This window comes from Nansenia antarctica, assembly GCF_963989245.1.
Source record: "Nansenia antarctica genome assembly, chromosome: 6".
Lineage (NCBI taxonomy): Eukaryota > Metazoa > Chordata > Actinopteri > Argentiniformes > Microstomatidae > Nansenia > Nansenia antarctica.
This window is the reverse complement of record NC_137676.1, coordinates 39,444,056-39,462,467: the sequence shown is the minus strand read 5'-3', so window position 1 is coordinate 39,462,467 and position 18,412 is coordinate 39,444,056. Positions and strand designations below refer to the sequence as shown.

Sequence of the window (18,412 nt, the reverse complement as noted above, 5' to 3'; positions counted from 1 at the left end):
GAAGGGGTCTGTTTGGTCCAGGTTGAAGGGGGGCAGGTCAGGATGGGACTGTGAGTGGCTGTTCAAATAGCACACCAGCCTGGACTCTTGTCTCTGACCACACCTTGCTTAACATAGTGAAGAAATACACATTTAAAATGATAAATGATCCATTTACTCTGCATGCCAACTGTAAGGTTCAAAGGCTAATACCTCAGTAACATAAATATTGTATATGGATCTCTAAGGGATAATAAGTAAACATACTTACCAACAGAGACGAAAATGTGGAAACAAACCAGAACTAAAACAAAGATTTCAACAAGAATATAAGAATATAACACGTTCTATACAATGGTAATGTAACATAGGCCGTTAGTTGAACATGTAACTTACCTGCTGCCAAATTCATGTTTGTTGGACGTCCAGGTGAAAACAATGACTGACGAAGACTAAGAAAGTAGGAAAGTTCAAGAGAGACATTCATACAGTATATGAAAAGACCTTGTCCTGGCTCTACCAAAATGGTGGGTTATATTTCCTCCCACTAGAGGGAGACGTCAGTCCATAGGACTCCTGTAGGCCTACATTAGGTCGCTGGACTCTCTGCCCGTCTTCAACATGTCAATCCGACTAGGCTACATGGTTTATACTGGATGGATGTATACAGATACACGTGCATTTTCAATATCTAAACACATTTCTGAATGGTGTAATTTAAATAAAATACGGATTTCCTTTATGGTGGAGAAAGTTAATGGGCATTGAAAGTGGGGAATATCATATTAAAAAGACATACAGTACATCGTACTTTCCAACACTAATAGGTTATTTGCAAATAACGCACTTGCCTCCCGTGTATCCCTTTCTCCCTCTCAGCACCCGTGTAACAGCGAATGGCTTAAAACAACGGGGAAACGGATATTATAAAAAATATATATTTTTAATATCCGCAGATTTAAAGAAATAGGCTACTAGGCCTGACCGTCAAATGTGACATAATAACCGAGGTGACCGACTTCTTTGCCCGACGCTCCTATCACGGTCTAATGTCCACGGTCACGGTGCTTTCTGCTTAGCGAATCAAATGTTACTTTCCTCCATTGTTTCTCCCCCTCCCCTTCCCATGTATGGTCCCCAGCACTACCTTAATTAGGCCCCTATACTTTATTTTATTTATTTTTTGTTTCTTTTTATTATTACTACTCGATCTTTTCAGTTTGTAATGCGTCTTGGAGTGCTATATAAGTCTGTATTATTATTATTATTATTAGTAGTAGTAGTAGTAGTAGTAGTAGTAGTAGTAGTAGTAGTAGTAGTAGTAGTAGTAGTAGTAGTAGTAGTAGTAGTAGTAGTAGTAGTAGTAGTAGTAGTAGTAGTAGTAGTAGTAGTAGTAGTAGTAATAGTATTATTTATTTATTTTTTATTAAGAAAAATGTTATCCAACAAAATAATGAATTGCCCAGCAACAATACCCCGTTTATTAACATTATATAATAAATACATACACATACAGAGTTATGTATAACAAGAGATACAGTCATGCACCATTTCAGCAGAAAAACATAATTCCAAACACTATTATGATGATCTGATGTAGAAATATAAATGTATTTTTGCCTTATTTGTCACCTTGCAATTTAGGTGGTCAGGGATTATCTAAAAATGTCTAGAAAAGAAACCCAAAGTGGTGCCTAAACAATGAGTGAGGGAGTAATAGGGTACTTTACAAGGTAACATTGACATTATGGCCTCCAAATCAATTGTGCAAATTTAAGAAAGGACAGGGGCAAGACAAAGTTCACAGACAAGACACAGACTGCTAAACAGTAGGGATGGCAGCAGCGTTGGTAGGCAGCATGTGGGTAACCTTATCAGAGCAATAATTATCCACCATTTGAATACAGTTTATTCATTCCTTCAGCATTACCAACACCAAGTGTTCAAAACATCTCCTGCAGATAGAAAATGATAAATCGTTAATGTGTGAGATGATGAATTGATATTAGCAGATGAGATATAGCCCTCATTAATTCAAAAGACATTTTATTCAGACTAAGAGCATCCACAGGAGTGATATTGATTTCGGATACAGTACCTGCTCCAGGTCCCTCTCCTGCTCCTGAATATTGAGGACCAGCTCCTGTCTCTGTCTCTCTCCCTGTAATCCCCAGAGAGGTACAGGCACACTTCAGTCATGCAGCCTCTTGTCACCCTCACACTACTCCCATTCATAGTTTCCCACCAGGGGAGGCTGGTGGAGGTAGAAATCGGAGGACAGGCTAATTGTAATGCATGGAATGCAATGGGCAATGGTATCAAACATGTGTGAGCCTGTGTTCCGATGTTTTCCTCCACCAGCCTCCTTTTCCACACACACAGCATAAGTGCCCATGTAAAACATCATCGACATATTTCTACTCTGATTTTTATTGTTCTCCTGAATGTATTTGTGAATCAATGACAGCCATGGTAAGACCTAATGGTTTTGAGAGGCTATCCCCTATACCTTTTCCTGCTATGACTGGTGGATAGATGATTCACTTACTTAGTCAAAAGTATTTGTTGTAAGTCGCTTTGGATAAAGGTGTCTGCTAAATGCCCAAAATGTAAATGTAAAATATCTATCCACTAGGTGCAAAGAGCGAGAGGAGAGGAGAGACACAGATTGACAGACAATCACAGACAAACTTGTAATATTTATGACCTCTGTCGACAGGATTTAAATTGAAGTTCCAATTTTTTTCAGTGATGCCAACTTAGTTTCCTGTAACTTTGTTGCTTGTGTGATTTGACTGTGTACCCTTGCTGCCCCAGATAAGATGGTGTAAAATGAGAAGAAAGGAAGCAAACAAAATGTGGAAGGGCGTAGGAGATTACTCAATAACCAGGAACACAGTTAATGAAACTACTCTATATCATAATTTACTGTAACTCACCTTATTTCTACAGTCTTATCATACACTGACCCCTCTGTCTGACTCTGTCTGACTGTTAACAGTGTTTTTTGTTTTTCTTTTATCTTGGTGGTCTTTTTTTATCACCGAGTTAATTGCAGAACATCTGTGAAGTGTTTGAACTGGACCTTTTCCCATAGATTTGATACCTAGAAGTGTCCTTGCATGCTTATGTAGTCAGCAAGACGTTCTGTTGCAGTCGGTGTAAAAGGCTTGGGTAAATACGTGAGAAGCTATGAAGTGATACCATGCATGGTTATTGTGGTCCGGCGCAAGAATGGGACCTATGTACCTTATCAGAGAGTGCTGTGCTTCTCGACCTCTGCTGGGCATGGAGAATGGCGTCATGGACAGACAGGAAGAGGTGCGCACGGGCGATACTGCCCTCCTCAAATACCCCTCCCCCCTCCAGCTCCTCATACACCTGGGCTGCAAACACACCAGTCATGTGAGGAGTGAAAGTAGGAAACTCAGATATCATATCCATTGAAACTGAGGAGGTATACTTGTTTGTTGAATAAAAGTACACAATATGTACTGTATATAGTTTCTATAGTTTTCAAATAATTGATTCAATGATGTTGTATTTTGCCATCAGAGCTTTTTTTTAAAGAAAATTGTGGATGACACTTCAGCTCAATGACCTTGTATACCCTTTATGATACGAGGGCTTGCTTCTTTACTGACAATGACATGCAGATAAGTGAAGGGTGCTTTTGTGTTCAGGGAATCCATCTTCCACCCAACAAGATATACAGTATGTCTATATACACGGTTCTTAGGTGGAAAGGCTTTTTAACAACTTCAATGACCTTAAACATTATTTTAGTTTGGGGAGCCCAAGGCATTGAATGTGTCCCTCAGGGTACAGAACAGAGAACAGTTGGTAAATGAATCGTAAACGAAATGCCATTCTGCACTTTTCACTTTGATGAATCACCTCTTTATCTCAACAGGAAAGGAAAGAAAATGTTCTGCCTTATCATGGACATGCAGAAATGAGATTTGAACCATTAACCAGCCCTTAACTGTATATGAACTGTATTCATCTTGTTGTACAGTACATGTCCTCCACAGACCTCAAGTCACATACAGTAGTGTGACTCAGCATTGGCTCCGGCAAAAGATGCCCTGTTCCCATGACAACTGCTTTCCCCGTGCTGCAAGCCACACCACTTTACTGCCGACATCATACAAACAAAATCTCACCTTGAACATTGGCAATGTATAGCTTGATCCCCAGCATCTCATAGCTTGAGTTCATCTGTGTAGGAGAAACATTACAGCACACAATGGCCTCACAAATCAATGCAAATCACTGAATATATACGGTACAGTACATAACTTCTATAGAATTAGACTGGATATTGTGCATTGACTTTATGACACTGTTGGGTAACTGACCTTGGTGAGTAGTTTAATGCCCATCAGGTCTATGAAGCAGACCCCTGCAAAGTCCAGGATGAGGGTGTGGAAGGGCATGGGCTGGGACTCCAGAGTAGCAGGAGAAGGACTGGGTTTGTCCAGGTCGGGAGCGTGGTCACACAGCTCAATGTCACTACAGTGGAAGTTGGCATAGCTAGTGGGCGATTCAGGCTTGTTGGCATTGCCTTCGCTGTTGTCAAAGTCATTCTGCAGCTCAAGCTGTGATAGACTCTAGAGAGAGACATAACCACAAGATAGTCATCTTATTTCAACCACAGATTCAATAAAATGTCTCGGTGCTCAATCTGCCGTTTAAGCAGTTATCCCATGTGATATACTGGGTAGGAATTTTAAACGCAAAGGTTGGATGATGCTGTCTCTTTAGGATCAGAGAATGAGGCTCAGAGCCACTCTCTTACCTGAGACTTCATGGTCACTAGAGAACTCAGCTTCCTCCTCTTGGTGTCCTTGTTTTGACATTGTAGCTCCTTTTGCTGTTTCTCCAGAAACTTCCTCCTGGCCAGCAGAAGTTTGCTTGGGTCCAGTCCGGTCTTCACACAAACACACACACACACACACACACACACACACACACACACACACACACACACACACACACACACAAGTGTGTCAGAGAAAGGTGTGTGAGGTGTTCTTTTTAGTCAATATCGTGTGTACTGTACACTTCATCAATACCTTTTTGATGACCTTGCGGCGGAATATCTCTACATTGGCAAAGTAGAGAGGGGAGCAGTAGTTCACTATTTTCACCCCCTCAACGGATTTCACCTGTAACAGAAAAAAACCACAGTAGACACATGTTTATAGAAAGCAATATGGTGAAAAAACACAATGGCCCAGAGTATGTGGTGTCTACAGTATAGTTACCTTGCTGTAGACCTTGGGATTTTTGTAGATGTCTGTATCCATGATCTGAGCCACCTCTGAACCATTACGACTGCGAGGAACATGACATGATAAAAAAATATAGAAATGTCCCATTACTGCTGTATGCCTCTTCTTTTATTGATTCAAATGTATAATTCCCCTGACTGAAACAATTACTAAATCGTTTTGAAGCATCAGTGTTGTGATTCTATGGAAAGAAGGATTCACTTACAACTGTGTTTGGAAAATGACCACAAGGATGGAGAACCCTACTCCGATGGCAACTCCATAAGGCAAGCTCAGGAAGAATGTGGCTAAGAATGACACAACCCACACACACTGGACAAGAGACAGAACCACATGTAAAATAGTCATTTGTGTTCTACCGGTGTGTATTAGAGAGACTTTTGAATATCCTCATGTTAGCTTACATTAGCATGTAGCAAAAGATACGTCCTGTTCTTATAGAAAGACTCAAGAGGTTTTTCTGACCAGGAAAAAAACCTCTGGGCTCTATTTACAGGCTATAATTTACGGAAGAGTATTAGGGCCACCAACTGAACTTTTTTTTTTCTCCCGAAAGGGGGGTGGGTTATATTCTGAGATTAAAGTCAGAATTTCAGAGAAAAAAGTCACAATTTCTGAGATAAAAAGTCAGAATTTCTGAGATTAAAGTCAGAATTTCTGAGATAAAAAGTCAGAATTTCTGAGATTAAAGTCAGAATTTATTAGTGTTTATTGGTCCTACTGGTTAAAATGAATGACATGAATGCTCTTATCAAGTTATAATTTGGAATTGGCTTTAGTAATAAGGACATTCTTTGTCTATTGGCACAAAATCACCTTATTATAACAAGTATTCGTACTTTGAAGCGACATTGTCGCGAACTGGGTCTTTAGGCTACAGAAGGAGAAATCACTCAGATTTAAATGAGGTAATAGTGCAGGAGGAACAATCGGGAAGTGGCCAAATGCAAGGCTATCGTTGGATGCATCTTCGTGCCATTCGAATGGGATTCGTGGTGCAACAAGATGTGATATGACAGATTATGAAATTAATTGACCCATTTTCTGTGCCCCTATCAATTCGCAGCCTCTCTGGACATCCTCCAACACAATGCTTTGAATATAATATCCAGCTATGACTTTAGGGTCGTTGTTTGTAGTGTACGCTTCCATCCATACCACATAACGACTATAGCCATCGAAGCAACCATTGATCCCTATGATCCCTATTGATTCCATACGGCTTCAGTTTGTCGTAAGAGTCCATATGCCAGAGTGCATTAGGACCTCAGGTAGAGTGCTGCCATCGCCAGAGACGATGTGTCCGTCGCAGTTCCACACCTTGAGGGTCAATTAATTTGATAATCTGTCGTATCACATCTTCCCGATAGTTCCTCCTGCACAAAGGCTATTACCTCATTTAAATCTGAGTAATACCAATAAACACTAACGCAGGTGATTGGCTGCCCTTTGCCCCCCCTTGAGGCCCTGTTTAAAAGTAGGGCTTTGGGGAGGGCCAGGAAGATCATGGCTGACCCCGCACACCCAGGACACGGTCTCTTCGCCCCGCTCCCCTCAGGCAGGAGGGTGCGGTCCCTAAATACTGTGAAGGCCCGATATACAAACAGCTTTTTCCCCACAGCCATCCGGCTCCTAAATGCCGCTGCCCCCCCCTGACCTGACCCCTATCTATCTACCCTCCCTCCACCCCCACCCAGAGAGCTTTGGACTGTCTGGATATGAACACTTGAATCACTTGAACACTTGATCTCTGCACTTTATATTTATATTAATTATGACTCTTGCACTTTGATGTTGTTTTGCACTGTCTTGTCCTGTCTTGCACCTGTCCTGCTGTAAACCGTGCTCCATGGTACCAAACCAAATTCCTAACATGTTTACATGTCATGGCAATAAAAGTCTTCTGATTCTGATTCTGATTCTGATTCTAAACTGACTTTTTCTCCGAAATTCTGACTTTAATCTCAGAAATTCTGACTCTTTATCTCAGAAATTCGGACTTTAATCTCAGAAATTCAGACTTTTTTCTCAGAAATGCAGACTTTTTTCTCAGAAATTCAGACTTTAAACTCAGAATATAACCCCCCCCCCCCTTTCGGGAGAAAAAAACAACAACTCAGTTTGTGGCCCTAATACTCTTCCGTAATAACTACTGTATATTCCCCACAGTTTTTCCTGGTCATGTCATATCCAAGAACAACTCCTTCTGACACTGATTATGAGGGCTGCCTCTGACTCACACAGTCCAGCTTGCTCTTCTTCCACAGGTAATAGGGATCAGCGAGCTGGAGCAGAGTGTTCTTCAGGTTCACTGCTATCAGGGCTCCCAGCACAGACTAGGAGTTCATAGAGATCAACACTCAATACCTACGCTATATATCACATATTATTTGCAGACATTTGTCCAAAAAACATGATTCTTGCTGTCCAACCTTCACTGTTATCATTTGTCACCCTCATACAGTACACAGACGTTTCAATCTAAACTGTTTCAATAAAGATCTTGACCTTCGGTAACGGCTTGAGGAAGGCCCCCAACCACAGCATGGTGACCATCACCACCAGCATCACACACAGACTGGCAATCTGTGAGAAGGGAACAGGAACGAGAGTCTTCATTGAGTCAAGATCCTAATTCTACTGTGGTATGAACTGTCATGAAACGTGGTATGTTTGTCAGTATATCAACCAGCGTAATGTGGATTAGCAACAATAAATGATGGTGTGAGAGATGTGTGCATGATCACTGTCTTTTGTCAAGACGTGTCTCTGCATTAAGGTAATCCCTGAATGGTGACCTGTGATGATCCTCCAGCATTGTCCACAGCCAGGGTGACTGACAGGGCACAGCAGATGACATGGATCTTGAAGAAAGACCCCAGAAAGTTGCTGCAGCCAAGAGCCAACATCTCCTGCACAGAAACAAACGGTCACATCAGTTCTCTTAGTGCACAACGTAATGGCAGTATTATTAGACGCTATAAAAAGTCATATTAGAATATTATGTTATATTATATATATATTAATAATCTATAATAATAATAATCTATTATGTTAGGACAAACATGGGGATTTCCTCATACTATATGTAAAAATTATGTCAATGATCACATTATTTATAAACTTGGATTACCGGTACTCATTTTCGCTCACCCTCTTCCCTTATGCTTTACCCCTGCCTGTTTGTACCTGATTAGGATCCACGTCGTAGCCATGCTTTGCCGCCAATGTCCTGCCCATAGCCAGGTTGATCACATAGCCCACGATGGCCAGGGAGAAGGCCGTGCTCAGCATGTCCTCCCACTCGCTCACCTTTGGCAGGACGGGGGCGGGGAATCTAGGAGAGGAGATTAGGAACACAACACAACAACTGAATGTTGAGGATATGAATGGGAGGATAGAGTTTGTGAAGTGACTAATCAATCAGCCATGATAGCATGAGGCCTACATATAATGTAATGCCTGTATGAGAAAATATTTATTTGGGAGGAAAAGTGTGGAGTGAACACAACTCAACACAGGTGCATTGTCTGCTTATTCATCACCATTACTACCATAGTTACTTACTTACCATTGGAGTTTGGAAATCTTACAGCCATATAATATAAAACCATTATACTGTATGAAGTACTAGGAGTGGTCTGGTCTCTTACCCCAGAGGGATTACTCCCACTATGTCCATGCCGTAGCGTTCAGGCATGTCCAGCGGACCTGAGATGGCTGTGGCCACCACCACCTGTAAGACAGACTCAGGGTGAACCTTTTCTACTGGCCTTAGACTCCATCAGGTGCATTTTAGTCACTTACTCCCTACAACAGACCTGGGCATTGTACAGCCCCCGGGCCGCATGCGGCCCTATGGCTGTCCCTGGCTGGCCCTGTGTGAGGTCAATTTAAAAAATCATAATAATAGAAATAACATGTAAATAAGTGTAGGCAATGCGTCCAGTAGAATTGCATTGCTTTTATTTTGAAGGCGACAATTTTATTTTAAATTTACGTATGTGCGTGCGTGACTATGTTATGGCGCTTTTCCACTACCTTGCCGACCCGTGCCGTACCGCGTGAGCCCGGTTTGTTTTGCTTTCTCCACTGCCAACTAGTTGGGGGCCTTAGGGATCATTTGGTGCAAATTTGTGCAAAAGCACAAAGATGGCTCAGATGTAGCTCAGAGTATGCTCTAGTGATTTAGCCAGGGCGCCCGAGCCAACGACCAAATTAATATGGCCGCCCTCTAAAAAAGTTTTCGGCTATAACTTTTGAACCAAATGAACTAGAAATGCAAGCCTGGTGTCTATTTTATGTTTTTTGACTATTAGAAACTATTAGAATGCTTATATTCATGATTGGGTGTGTCTGGACCCCTAATTTGCATAATGCCATTTTTTTGTTTTGTTTGGCTTTTGGGTCAGGTCGATTGACAAATGTCAATGTCCTTGCTGTGACGTATTGTGTCGGTCTTGCAGGTGTGATGGGTGCCGCCAAATGCACTTCTGACATTGACATTCTCGGTTGCAGGTTGGCATCTTCTGTATTAGCTGCACAGGGTTTGAGGAACTCTGGACCATGGAGGACGATATCATTGAACACTCGTAAGGGTTCAGCAACAGATGTTGTGAGACAGTTGGACGGGAAGGAGCCGTCAAATGTGTGGGCTCGTTGTAAGCAGTACTTGGTAAAACCAAGGCGGCCCTCATCAACAGAATTGCCTCATCCTGAGCCAATTGTTCCTCTTAACCACTTGTTCCTTGTTTGCGATGTAGGGTTCCCTCCCCTTCTGGTGTTCACTCTATTCAGGCAGATAGCTGAGGAGATGTTTCTTGAATGTTGTTGTGTGGGGTTCATAATCAGACACAAAGACCTGTGTTCTTTCATAAGGTTCCTGTAGAGTTGCCGTAATAGGAGATTGTGAAGGAGGGTCTGAATCCTCAACTAGAGCAACAATTTGTGCAATAGTTAGATGGTCAAAGGTTGTCCCCCACTCACTGGTAGATGCTTCCCCTTCTGACACCCTGGCCTGGCAGTGTCATGAGATGCTTGCCGTTTTGCTGCATATCGCAACATGAGATAACATTTGGTACTCATAGATATTTACAATGTATTCAGCTGAGGATGGTGAAACCACCACCACGTACCATGATTACCATAAGTTAAAAACATAGAGAAATAGCTGGTGATAGTGTTATTTATATACTGTATCTTAGGAGGAAGTGGCTTCACGTCTCCGTCACTCACAATGACGATCTCCATGGGGATGGGGAAGGGCAGCTTGTGGCGGTAGTGTGCACTCAGCTCCTTCGCCACAATGAGAACCACACTGCTGACCAGAGCAAAGACCAGCGAGGCGATGTTGGTTTCGGGCAGGCCATAAACAATGTCTATAAGGGTCTGAGACACACACAGGTTGTTATAGCAAAGTGGAAATGCAGTTGAAATCACTAGTTCTGAATGGAAAGATGAAGATATTAAATTCAACTCAAAATACTTTATTTATCCCACAAGGGACAAATATGTTAGCAGGAGTACATTTGTAAAAAGAAAATACAGTGTATAATTAACTTACAACATAATCACAAGACAAACACACCAATAGTAAAAACATTATGTGTAATGATAAAAAAAAGTTTAGCCAGAGAGATAGGCTTACTTAACCACATACGTACATAGATGATGGCCAGTGGTCCACTGTAGGGAGGGACTTTGATGCCGAAGATGTACTTCAGAACCGAGATGAGGATCTGCAGTCCAGCCGCCGTCATGAAGCCCCTGACAAAGGACTCTGACAGGTAGATGGCTACGAAGCCAAACTGCATCAGACCCAGACCCATCTGCTCAGAGCGAATGTGTTCAACGTGTCAGTCAAGCGACTATCAAGCGAGTTATCATGTAGGATTTAACAAATGCCTAATATATGATGGACTCCTGCACATTATGTCGTATTGGACTGACTCTGTGGTGTCCCAGTACCTGTATGATGGCAGTGAGGCAGGCCAAGGTGGCAGAAATGCCCAGTCGCACCTGGTTCATCTCCTCCTCATCCACCACGGTGGCGTTGATGGTGGTGTTGAAGTGGCTGAAGTCAGACTCAGGTGCCAGTCTAAGACACACCATGCCCACCATGATGCTGAGCACAGCAAAGGTACCTTGGGCAGGGAGAACATTCTGTCACACGATAGGAAGAAATGAAATCCTGCCCTCATATCGAATGCAACCACAGTCTTCCAGAACTTACCTGGGACCATTTGGTGAGCGGTGCCCATGAAGAAGTAGGGGATGAGAGGGAAGAAAGAGGAGTAGAGGCCATTGACAGGAGGAAGGCTAGCCAGCAGGGCGAATGCCATGCCTAGAAAGAGGAGAAAATGATTACTCTACAGTAATAATGAAAGAAGACACCTTTAGAAACTCTGAATATAAGCCATAGTCTTTGTGGACTCATCAAAGAGCAAAATACTGGTAGAATTGTATGAGAAAATGACATTACTCTTTTTTATTATAGCAGGTTTAACCCCCCTGAGCATCTCTTTAATTTAGAAAAAAAAATAAAACAGAGAGGAGAGAGACAGACCCTGAGGAACCTGAATGGTGCCTGCGCTGACCCCACTGATGACATCACAGAGCAGGTTCTCCTTCACCTTGTATTTGGGCAGCCAGCTCAGCACTGGCAGGTGTCTGAACAGCAGGGCCTTCAGTCGAGTCCCAGAGCACCTGGTACAGTACGGAGACGCAGTACACTATTCAACATTCACATCTGGTTAGAACACATTTCTCCCCACCTGTGACTGGCCCTCCTTTCTTTGGCATAGTCAAAACCTTGGAACAACAGCACAGACCTATTCAGGGGAACATTATGCAAAGTACTGTCTCACTAGCTGGTCCCACATCCGGTCAGATGTTGGTCACATTTTTGCCCATCCCAGCACTAAGGCGGTTTGTTTGGTTGATTGATTGATTGATTGCTTGATTTATTAGTTGAATTATGTACCTGAAGAGTTTCTTTATTTTCTCTCCTACGGGGAACGAACGTCTCTTCTTGTCAAACTCCTCTTCGAAGTCTGGTAGAGTGAACACTGGCCTGTTGATCACATAACGGGGGCGGTCTTGGTGCATCGCTGCAGCGAGTGACAGTTAGGCAGGCCAGGTGATGCTGATGTCCATGAAGCTGCACTGTGGCTTGTAAATGAGAGAATTACTCAAAGTCTGCTCACACAGAGAAAAAACGTATGCTTCATATGCTATGTATATCTAGGCTTCCATACACTTGGAATATATTAAATAGTTCCAAAACATTGCAGGTGCTACATAGAAACATGTCACCTGAGCATGGACTGTAACAACTTTATTAACTGTTGTTAGCAATCACCAAAGACGTTTACATACAGTAACATTTGTTTGACATTGGTAGTTGAATGAAATGCCCTTCTTCCCCTGGTAGAAACCTCTCCTACCTGTGGGTTCCTAATCTAACCTTGAGGGGATTGGACCAGCTAGCACTATCGGACCTGAATAGTGTCAGATAACACACACTCCACTTGCACTTGATCACCCCCTCTCACCTTACAATAACCACTTTCATACTGGAACAATGGAAGAATGGCTTGTGTCGTATTAATAACAGACCAAAATTGTAAGATTGAATTCAAGGGTCGTAAAAAACACATGAGTGTTTGTCAGAGGAGGATATTGTATGTTATTTCAGACAAAAGACCCCAATCATTACATTTGGATGTCATGAAAGTTCTACGCGAAATAATACTCTCTGGTACGATTCTTAGATTGAAATATGGCAGTTGCATTTCAAAGAAGGTAGGGTAAATGCAGCAAAATGAAGAATAAAGAATAGTCTGCACTATACCTTACAATGGAAGTGAATGTCATTGGTGTCTGATGTGATGGTTATCCACAGGTCTCCACCAAGTTCATTATTGGTTTTATACTGGAGGTGTGGTGACACTAACTGGGAGGAGCTTTGTGTTGCAAAGTCTGCCAGAAGTGGATTATTTTGTGTTAATACAATGGCATCCTTATTCTTACTTTTTGACTCAATCTAATATTGTGGGTTAATGGGAACTCCACCTTTATTTATGCAGGTTAGTCAGTGACATTCTACTTTACATCTACGACCAGAGCAGGGGGCAGTGAGATGTGCAGCAAAGCAGACAAGTGTAATTATAGAAAAAGGAAACAGTACTCAAAACTCATAAACGCTCACACACAACATCAAACACATGAAGGGTAAAACTGGGGATGGAGAAGATTGTTTTTTTTCATTTTTATTCCAGTAAGTAGCAGATGAGTGTTGGAATGTTTAGGAGTGAGGAGTGGGGACAGACACAGAGATGTTTTAGCGTAGGCTGTAAGATGACTGACTAGTGAATTTGTCTGCTTGTGAGCGAGGGTAGGCCAAGTTGAACAGAACAGTGGTGGGTGCGGAATGGGGCAATTTGGCCACAAATGTTCTTGAACTGCTCATGTTACTATCTCTAACTATCTTTAACTGGGAGAGAGTGTTGCTGAGGCTATATGCACATGATCAGTGATATTCTCTTATTTAAAGAGGTTCATTGTTATGGGAAACCATGGCAGAGGCTGATGGCAGATTCTGGTCTGATGGCAGATTCTGGTCTGAACACCTGGGCTCCGGTGTACTGTAAGTGTTCCACGTAGGGAGGAGCAAATCATTATAAATGATATTCATATTTTGTATTAGTTGGATACTAATATATATATACTGTATATATATATATATATATATATATATATATATATATATATATCAGATTTAATGTTAACTTGGCTTTGTGTTTGTGTTTTCACACACACACACACACACACGCACACACATGCACATGCACACACACACACACGCACACACACACACACACACACACACACACACACACCACACACACACACACATGCACATGCACACACACGCACACGCACACACACACACACTTTAAGACAGATTTAATTTCATTGTTCACAACATGAATGGTACTTACTGTATAATTAAAGAACAACTAGTAAAAGGAGGAATTGGAACTTACACCAAACAATATTAAACTTGATGAGAATAAAACATAAAAGCAAAAAATACTAATAGTACTGATCAGAATACATATAAAGGTGATCATATACAATGATGGAAACAATAAGAACAAGTTGTCTCAGCAGATCAGTTCCACACATTTTTGCAACATATTCTTATTTCTACTAAATATGGCAGCATTGGGAGTGCAACACAATGGAATCAACACCATCATTTAAAGTGCAATTGTTTGCCACATCCAGGATATAATAGTGTGTTTTGCTATCTAAAAGAGAGGGACAAATATTCAGAGACATACAATAATCCTGACAGAGCAAAGGAAGGCCAAAATAAAAATGCGTCCCCTAGTGGCAAACAGAGGAACAGCTTAGAGATGACATGTACAACACACAGACAGCCTTTTCCATGTATATTATCTTATCAATAAGATGTCAGAGAAACAGTACATTTGAATCCGAATAAAAGTCTACAAAACAAATCGTTGTGACGATATAGGTCGGACAGCTCCAGTTAAATGCTTACTGACAGAAACTCCCAAAGCCTTCATGGCCCAATCGTGATCTATCATCCTCCTAAGCCACTCTACAAATAGGCTTCGGCAAATCTTTCCTTAGAAACATAAGCCACTGGTGTCATTCCGACTAAGCACTTTCCAATCAGAAGCAGTTTTACCAAGTAAATATGGTGACACCAGTACAATAGGTAAGGTGTTAGATATAGGAACTGAGGAGGGGGTTGGACATGAATTTAGGGCTTAATATTCCACAGTGTTCTAACTATGTGGGGTGAAAGTCAAATGACTTCAGCTCCAGCCTGTCCTCTTCTGTCCTCCTCATCTTTTCATAAAATCTCTTTGGACAACTCTTTGTTGGCCCACTGGTGACCCAAACCCCATAGAGTCTGACCCTGTAACATGGGAGCTGATCAGAAGTCACTGAGGATGCTGATGTCGGCGAACTCCTGGCGATATCTGTGGGAGTAGAGGGCCAGGAGGAAGGCCCATTTGAGGGTCAGGAAGCTCCAGACGCAGGACAGGTACAGGCTGATTGGGTCGGTCAGAGCTGCAGCACAGGAGAGAAATCAACTGTCAGAGCTTTTATACATGGTACTGCTTCAGAGATGCAATATTCCGAAATGTCCAAGTACAGCTTAAACCATGATAAAGCACAGCCACTTGTGTGCTATTGCTTCAACATATCATGGGCAGGATAGGCTCTAACAATGGGAATTCCAAACCATCCGTTCTATAAATGTACATCATATGTGGGCCTACGATGTACTCTATGATTATGTATGTTTATGTTTATGTGTAAGGACTGTATATATCATTTTAAAAGTCTGTTTATGTGTATGTATACTGTATACAATATGACTACATAAACCCGAGATAGACGCTTACATTGCTTCTGTGTGATGGCGAGGGTGAGGAAGATGATGAAGGCCACCACGGCCAGAAAGGAGAAGAGGATGCCAATGAAGATGAAGAACTTGAGTCCCTTCAGCCATGTGCGCCAGTAGTCCTGCAGGTACATGATGTGGGTGACCAGGGCCCAGAGTGCCAGCACTCCTGTTCGGTGAACATAATACATAAAGGAAATACTTTATCATACTTTATTACACTACAGAGACTCACTGTGACACACTGTGACTGAACCAGGGCATATAGCTCAATGAGGGAGCAGCACCGCTGCCAAAGACATTGCTGAATATAGGTTGTGAAGTGAATATAGGTTGAGTAGGCTGTTATAATTGAAATACTAAAAGGGGATTGAACTCTTGCGATGTGACGCAAGATGTTTTTGATGCATCCCTTTACTAGGAACGGAATTTACTAGGAAAACAGTCAGTCCACTCCTTCACACGTTATAATGAAAGACCAACGTCGTAACTACATTAGTCTACACTGTATATTCGTGCATTAAAATGGTGCCCTGTTTCCGTTTTTACACTGAGAGTAGGCAACAGAACAGCTAAAGAAGCTAAAGAAGCTCTAATAGAAGAATAACACACTGGTATGTCATCTTAGTATGAGCAGTTTACATGATGCACAGCGAGAGATAATAGAAGATATACAAAGAAAGAAAATCATAGGCCTAAAAATCATATTGATGGTGTATATATATATATATTGTTATGGTGACCAGACGATGGTGTCTGGCATGCTTTGGCTATTGTTATTGTAGCCATACCTGACAAGCCGCCCATCGCCGCCGTCCATGGTTGTTTATACGCGATGTTCCAGACGAGAAAAGCCGAAAATCCAAACAACATGCCCACGGTAGCATATCCTATACTGATGTAAGTTCTACTGGTCCCCATTAGAACACAGATTACACTACCTTTGTTTGGTTACAGCAGTAGACTGTTAGTAAAGGCTTTAAAAAGTCAGCTGACTAGTTTAGACGTCTGAGATCACCACAGTCACACGTTCATTGGGATTATGTCATTCCTGTATACTCAAAATAGACACGAACAGACTGGAATTCAAACTTCACGAATCACTGATTATTGTTACAATGTGATCAAACTAAAATTAGACGCTACAATTATGTTGCAACAATATTGCCGACAATCGACGGGGCAATATGCGACAGTGGAGACAAAATAACAAGTGTTTATCGTCGCCCCAGGAATGACAAAGATTATGAATTTCTGTCAAGAACAAACTCTCTCATATATTTCATGTTCAGCCAATTGGCATATACAAGTATTATTCGATTCATTCGATTTTACTCAGTCTTGTGTGCTGACATATTGCACATACAATTAATATGGTTTAACTACAAACTGTTAAACGGCCATGTGAAAAAAATGTGCCATACATAGTGGGCAATACATGGATACATTCAATAAGTGAACTATCATCGTTCCTCAAAATATCTTTGTAGTGAGGAAATCCCCGAGTGACAGATCTGAACAGCGCCTCCTATGGCACTGAGAGAGAGAGAGAGAGAGAGAGAGAGAGAGAGAGAGAGAGAGAGAGAGAGAGAGAGAGAGAGAGAGAGAGAGAGAGAGAGAGAGAGAGAGAGAGAGAGAGAGAGAGAGAGAGAGAGAGAGAGAGAGAGAGAGAGAGAGAGAGAGAGAGAGAGAGAGAGAGAGAGAGAGAGAGAGAGAGAGAGAGAGAGAAAGAGAAACTATCGGGTTATATTAACATGAAAGTAACGCGATTATGTAAATAAATAAGTAGCCTATGTGTGTGACACTGTATGTAAATTGTAGTCTTCAGTGTGAATAATTGGGAAGCTCTCCTACGAAAAGCTAGAAGCCCTAATAATAATTCACATACTGTATCAAAAACAAGGCCCATTCTAGAAGTAGTGTGTGAGTAGTGTGAAGTGGAGGATTTTTGATAGCAGTGTCAAAAGGTATCTTAATGCATTTTTTTTAAAATGATGCATATTCCTGTATGTAGTTCTTTCATTTACGAGAAGGATTCTAGCAAAGCCTTTTTTTCCCTGTGTTTAGCATCTCTTACTTCCTTCTTCCTTCCCCCACAGTCTATCGCAGAGGTAAACCACATCCTTGCTTTGAAAAAATAAAACTAGATGCCTACCAATTGTATCTGTACACCAGTGCAGGCTCCTCCATAGAGGTGGAGGAGGCCTGGCCTCCACAATAATTTGAGAGAAGAGAGAGAGCATTAAAAAAGCAATAATTATATTTATTTTTTTATTTTTTTATTTTACAAAAAACATATTTTAATTTTTGTAATATTAATATTATTTCTGTTTTGTTCATAAATCTGAATTTTTCCATGGCTAAAACCCAATATTGCAATTGTAAAGCACCTACAGGCCAGAATCCCTATCCGTTTGTATTGAGGGAGGCCTCACCATGCATTGAGTCCAGGGCTGAAAGATTGACATTTTGTTCGTCCAATCACATGAAGCCATTTTGAGAATTCGCCAGTATCTTCAGTCAAAGAAACACTCGCCATAGTGGCTACGAGTGTCCTTTGAACAAATAAAACACTTGAGTGTTTACCTTTTAAATCAAAAGGCCGGGGCAACTTGTGGGTGGTTTGATTCGATCCTTAACTTTGTTAAGCGAACGAGCGCATCGAACAACAAGCCTTTGAGCCATGCGA

General features: G+C 41.6%; 2 protein-coding genes across 2 annotated transcripts; both read right to left on the bottom strand.

The window, feature by feature from the left end:
- Nucleotides 1-1,922: 1,922 nt before the first annotated feature.
- Nucleotides 1,923-12,383, bottom strand: LOC308160517 (solute carrier family 26 member 9-like; the record flags this gene model as incomplete). Its single annotated transcript, XM_080534430.1, has 20 exons — nucleotides 1,923-1,934; nucleotides 2,078-2,140; nucleotides 3,229-3,365; nucleotides 4,146-4,200; nucleotides 4,341-4,592; nucleotides 4,781-4,912; nucleotides 5,058-5,150; nucleotides 5,250-5,319; nucleotides 5,482-5,588; nucleotides 7,517-7,612; nucleotides 7,785-7,862; nucleotides 8,075-8,188; nucleotides 8,466-8,613; nucleotides 8,930-9,012; nucleotides 10,512-10,664; nucleotides 10,940-11,104; nucleotides 11,244-11,419; nucleotides 11,509-11,619; nucleotides 11,842-11,981; nucleotides 12,259-12,383. The coding sequence occupies 20 exons, from the start codon at nucleotides 12,381-12,383 to the stop codon at nucleotides 1,923-1,925; spliced, it is 2,310 nt and encodes a 769-aa protein (XP_080390556.1).
- Nucleotides 12,384-14,273: 1,890 nt separating this feature from the next.
- Nucleotides 14,274-16,887, bottom strand: slc48a1a (solute carrier family 48 member 1a). Its single transcript, XM_080533331.1, has 3 exons — nucleotides 16,515-16,887; nucleotides 15,725-15,892; nucleotides 14,274-15,386 (listed from the first exon to the last, which is right to left on the bottom strand). Exons 1-3 carry the CDS (start codon nucleotides 16,642-16,644, stop codon nucleotides 15,250-15,252), a joined length of 435 nt encoding a protein of 144 aa, XP_080389457.1. The 5' UTR covers nucleotides 16,645-16,887; the 3' UTR covers nucleotides 14,274-15,249.
- Nucleotides 16,888-18,412: the final 1,525 nt, after the last annotated feature.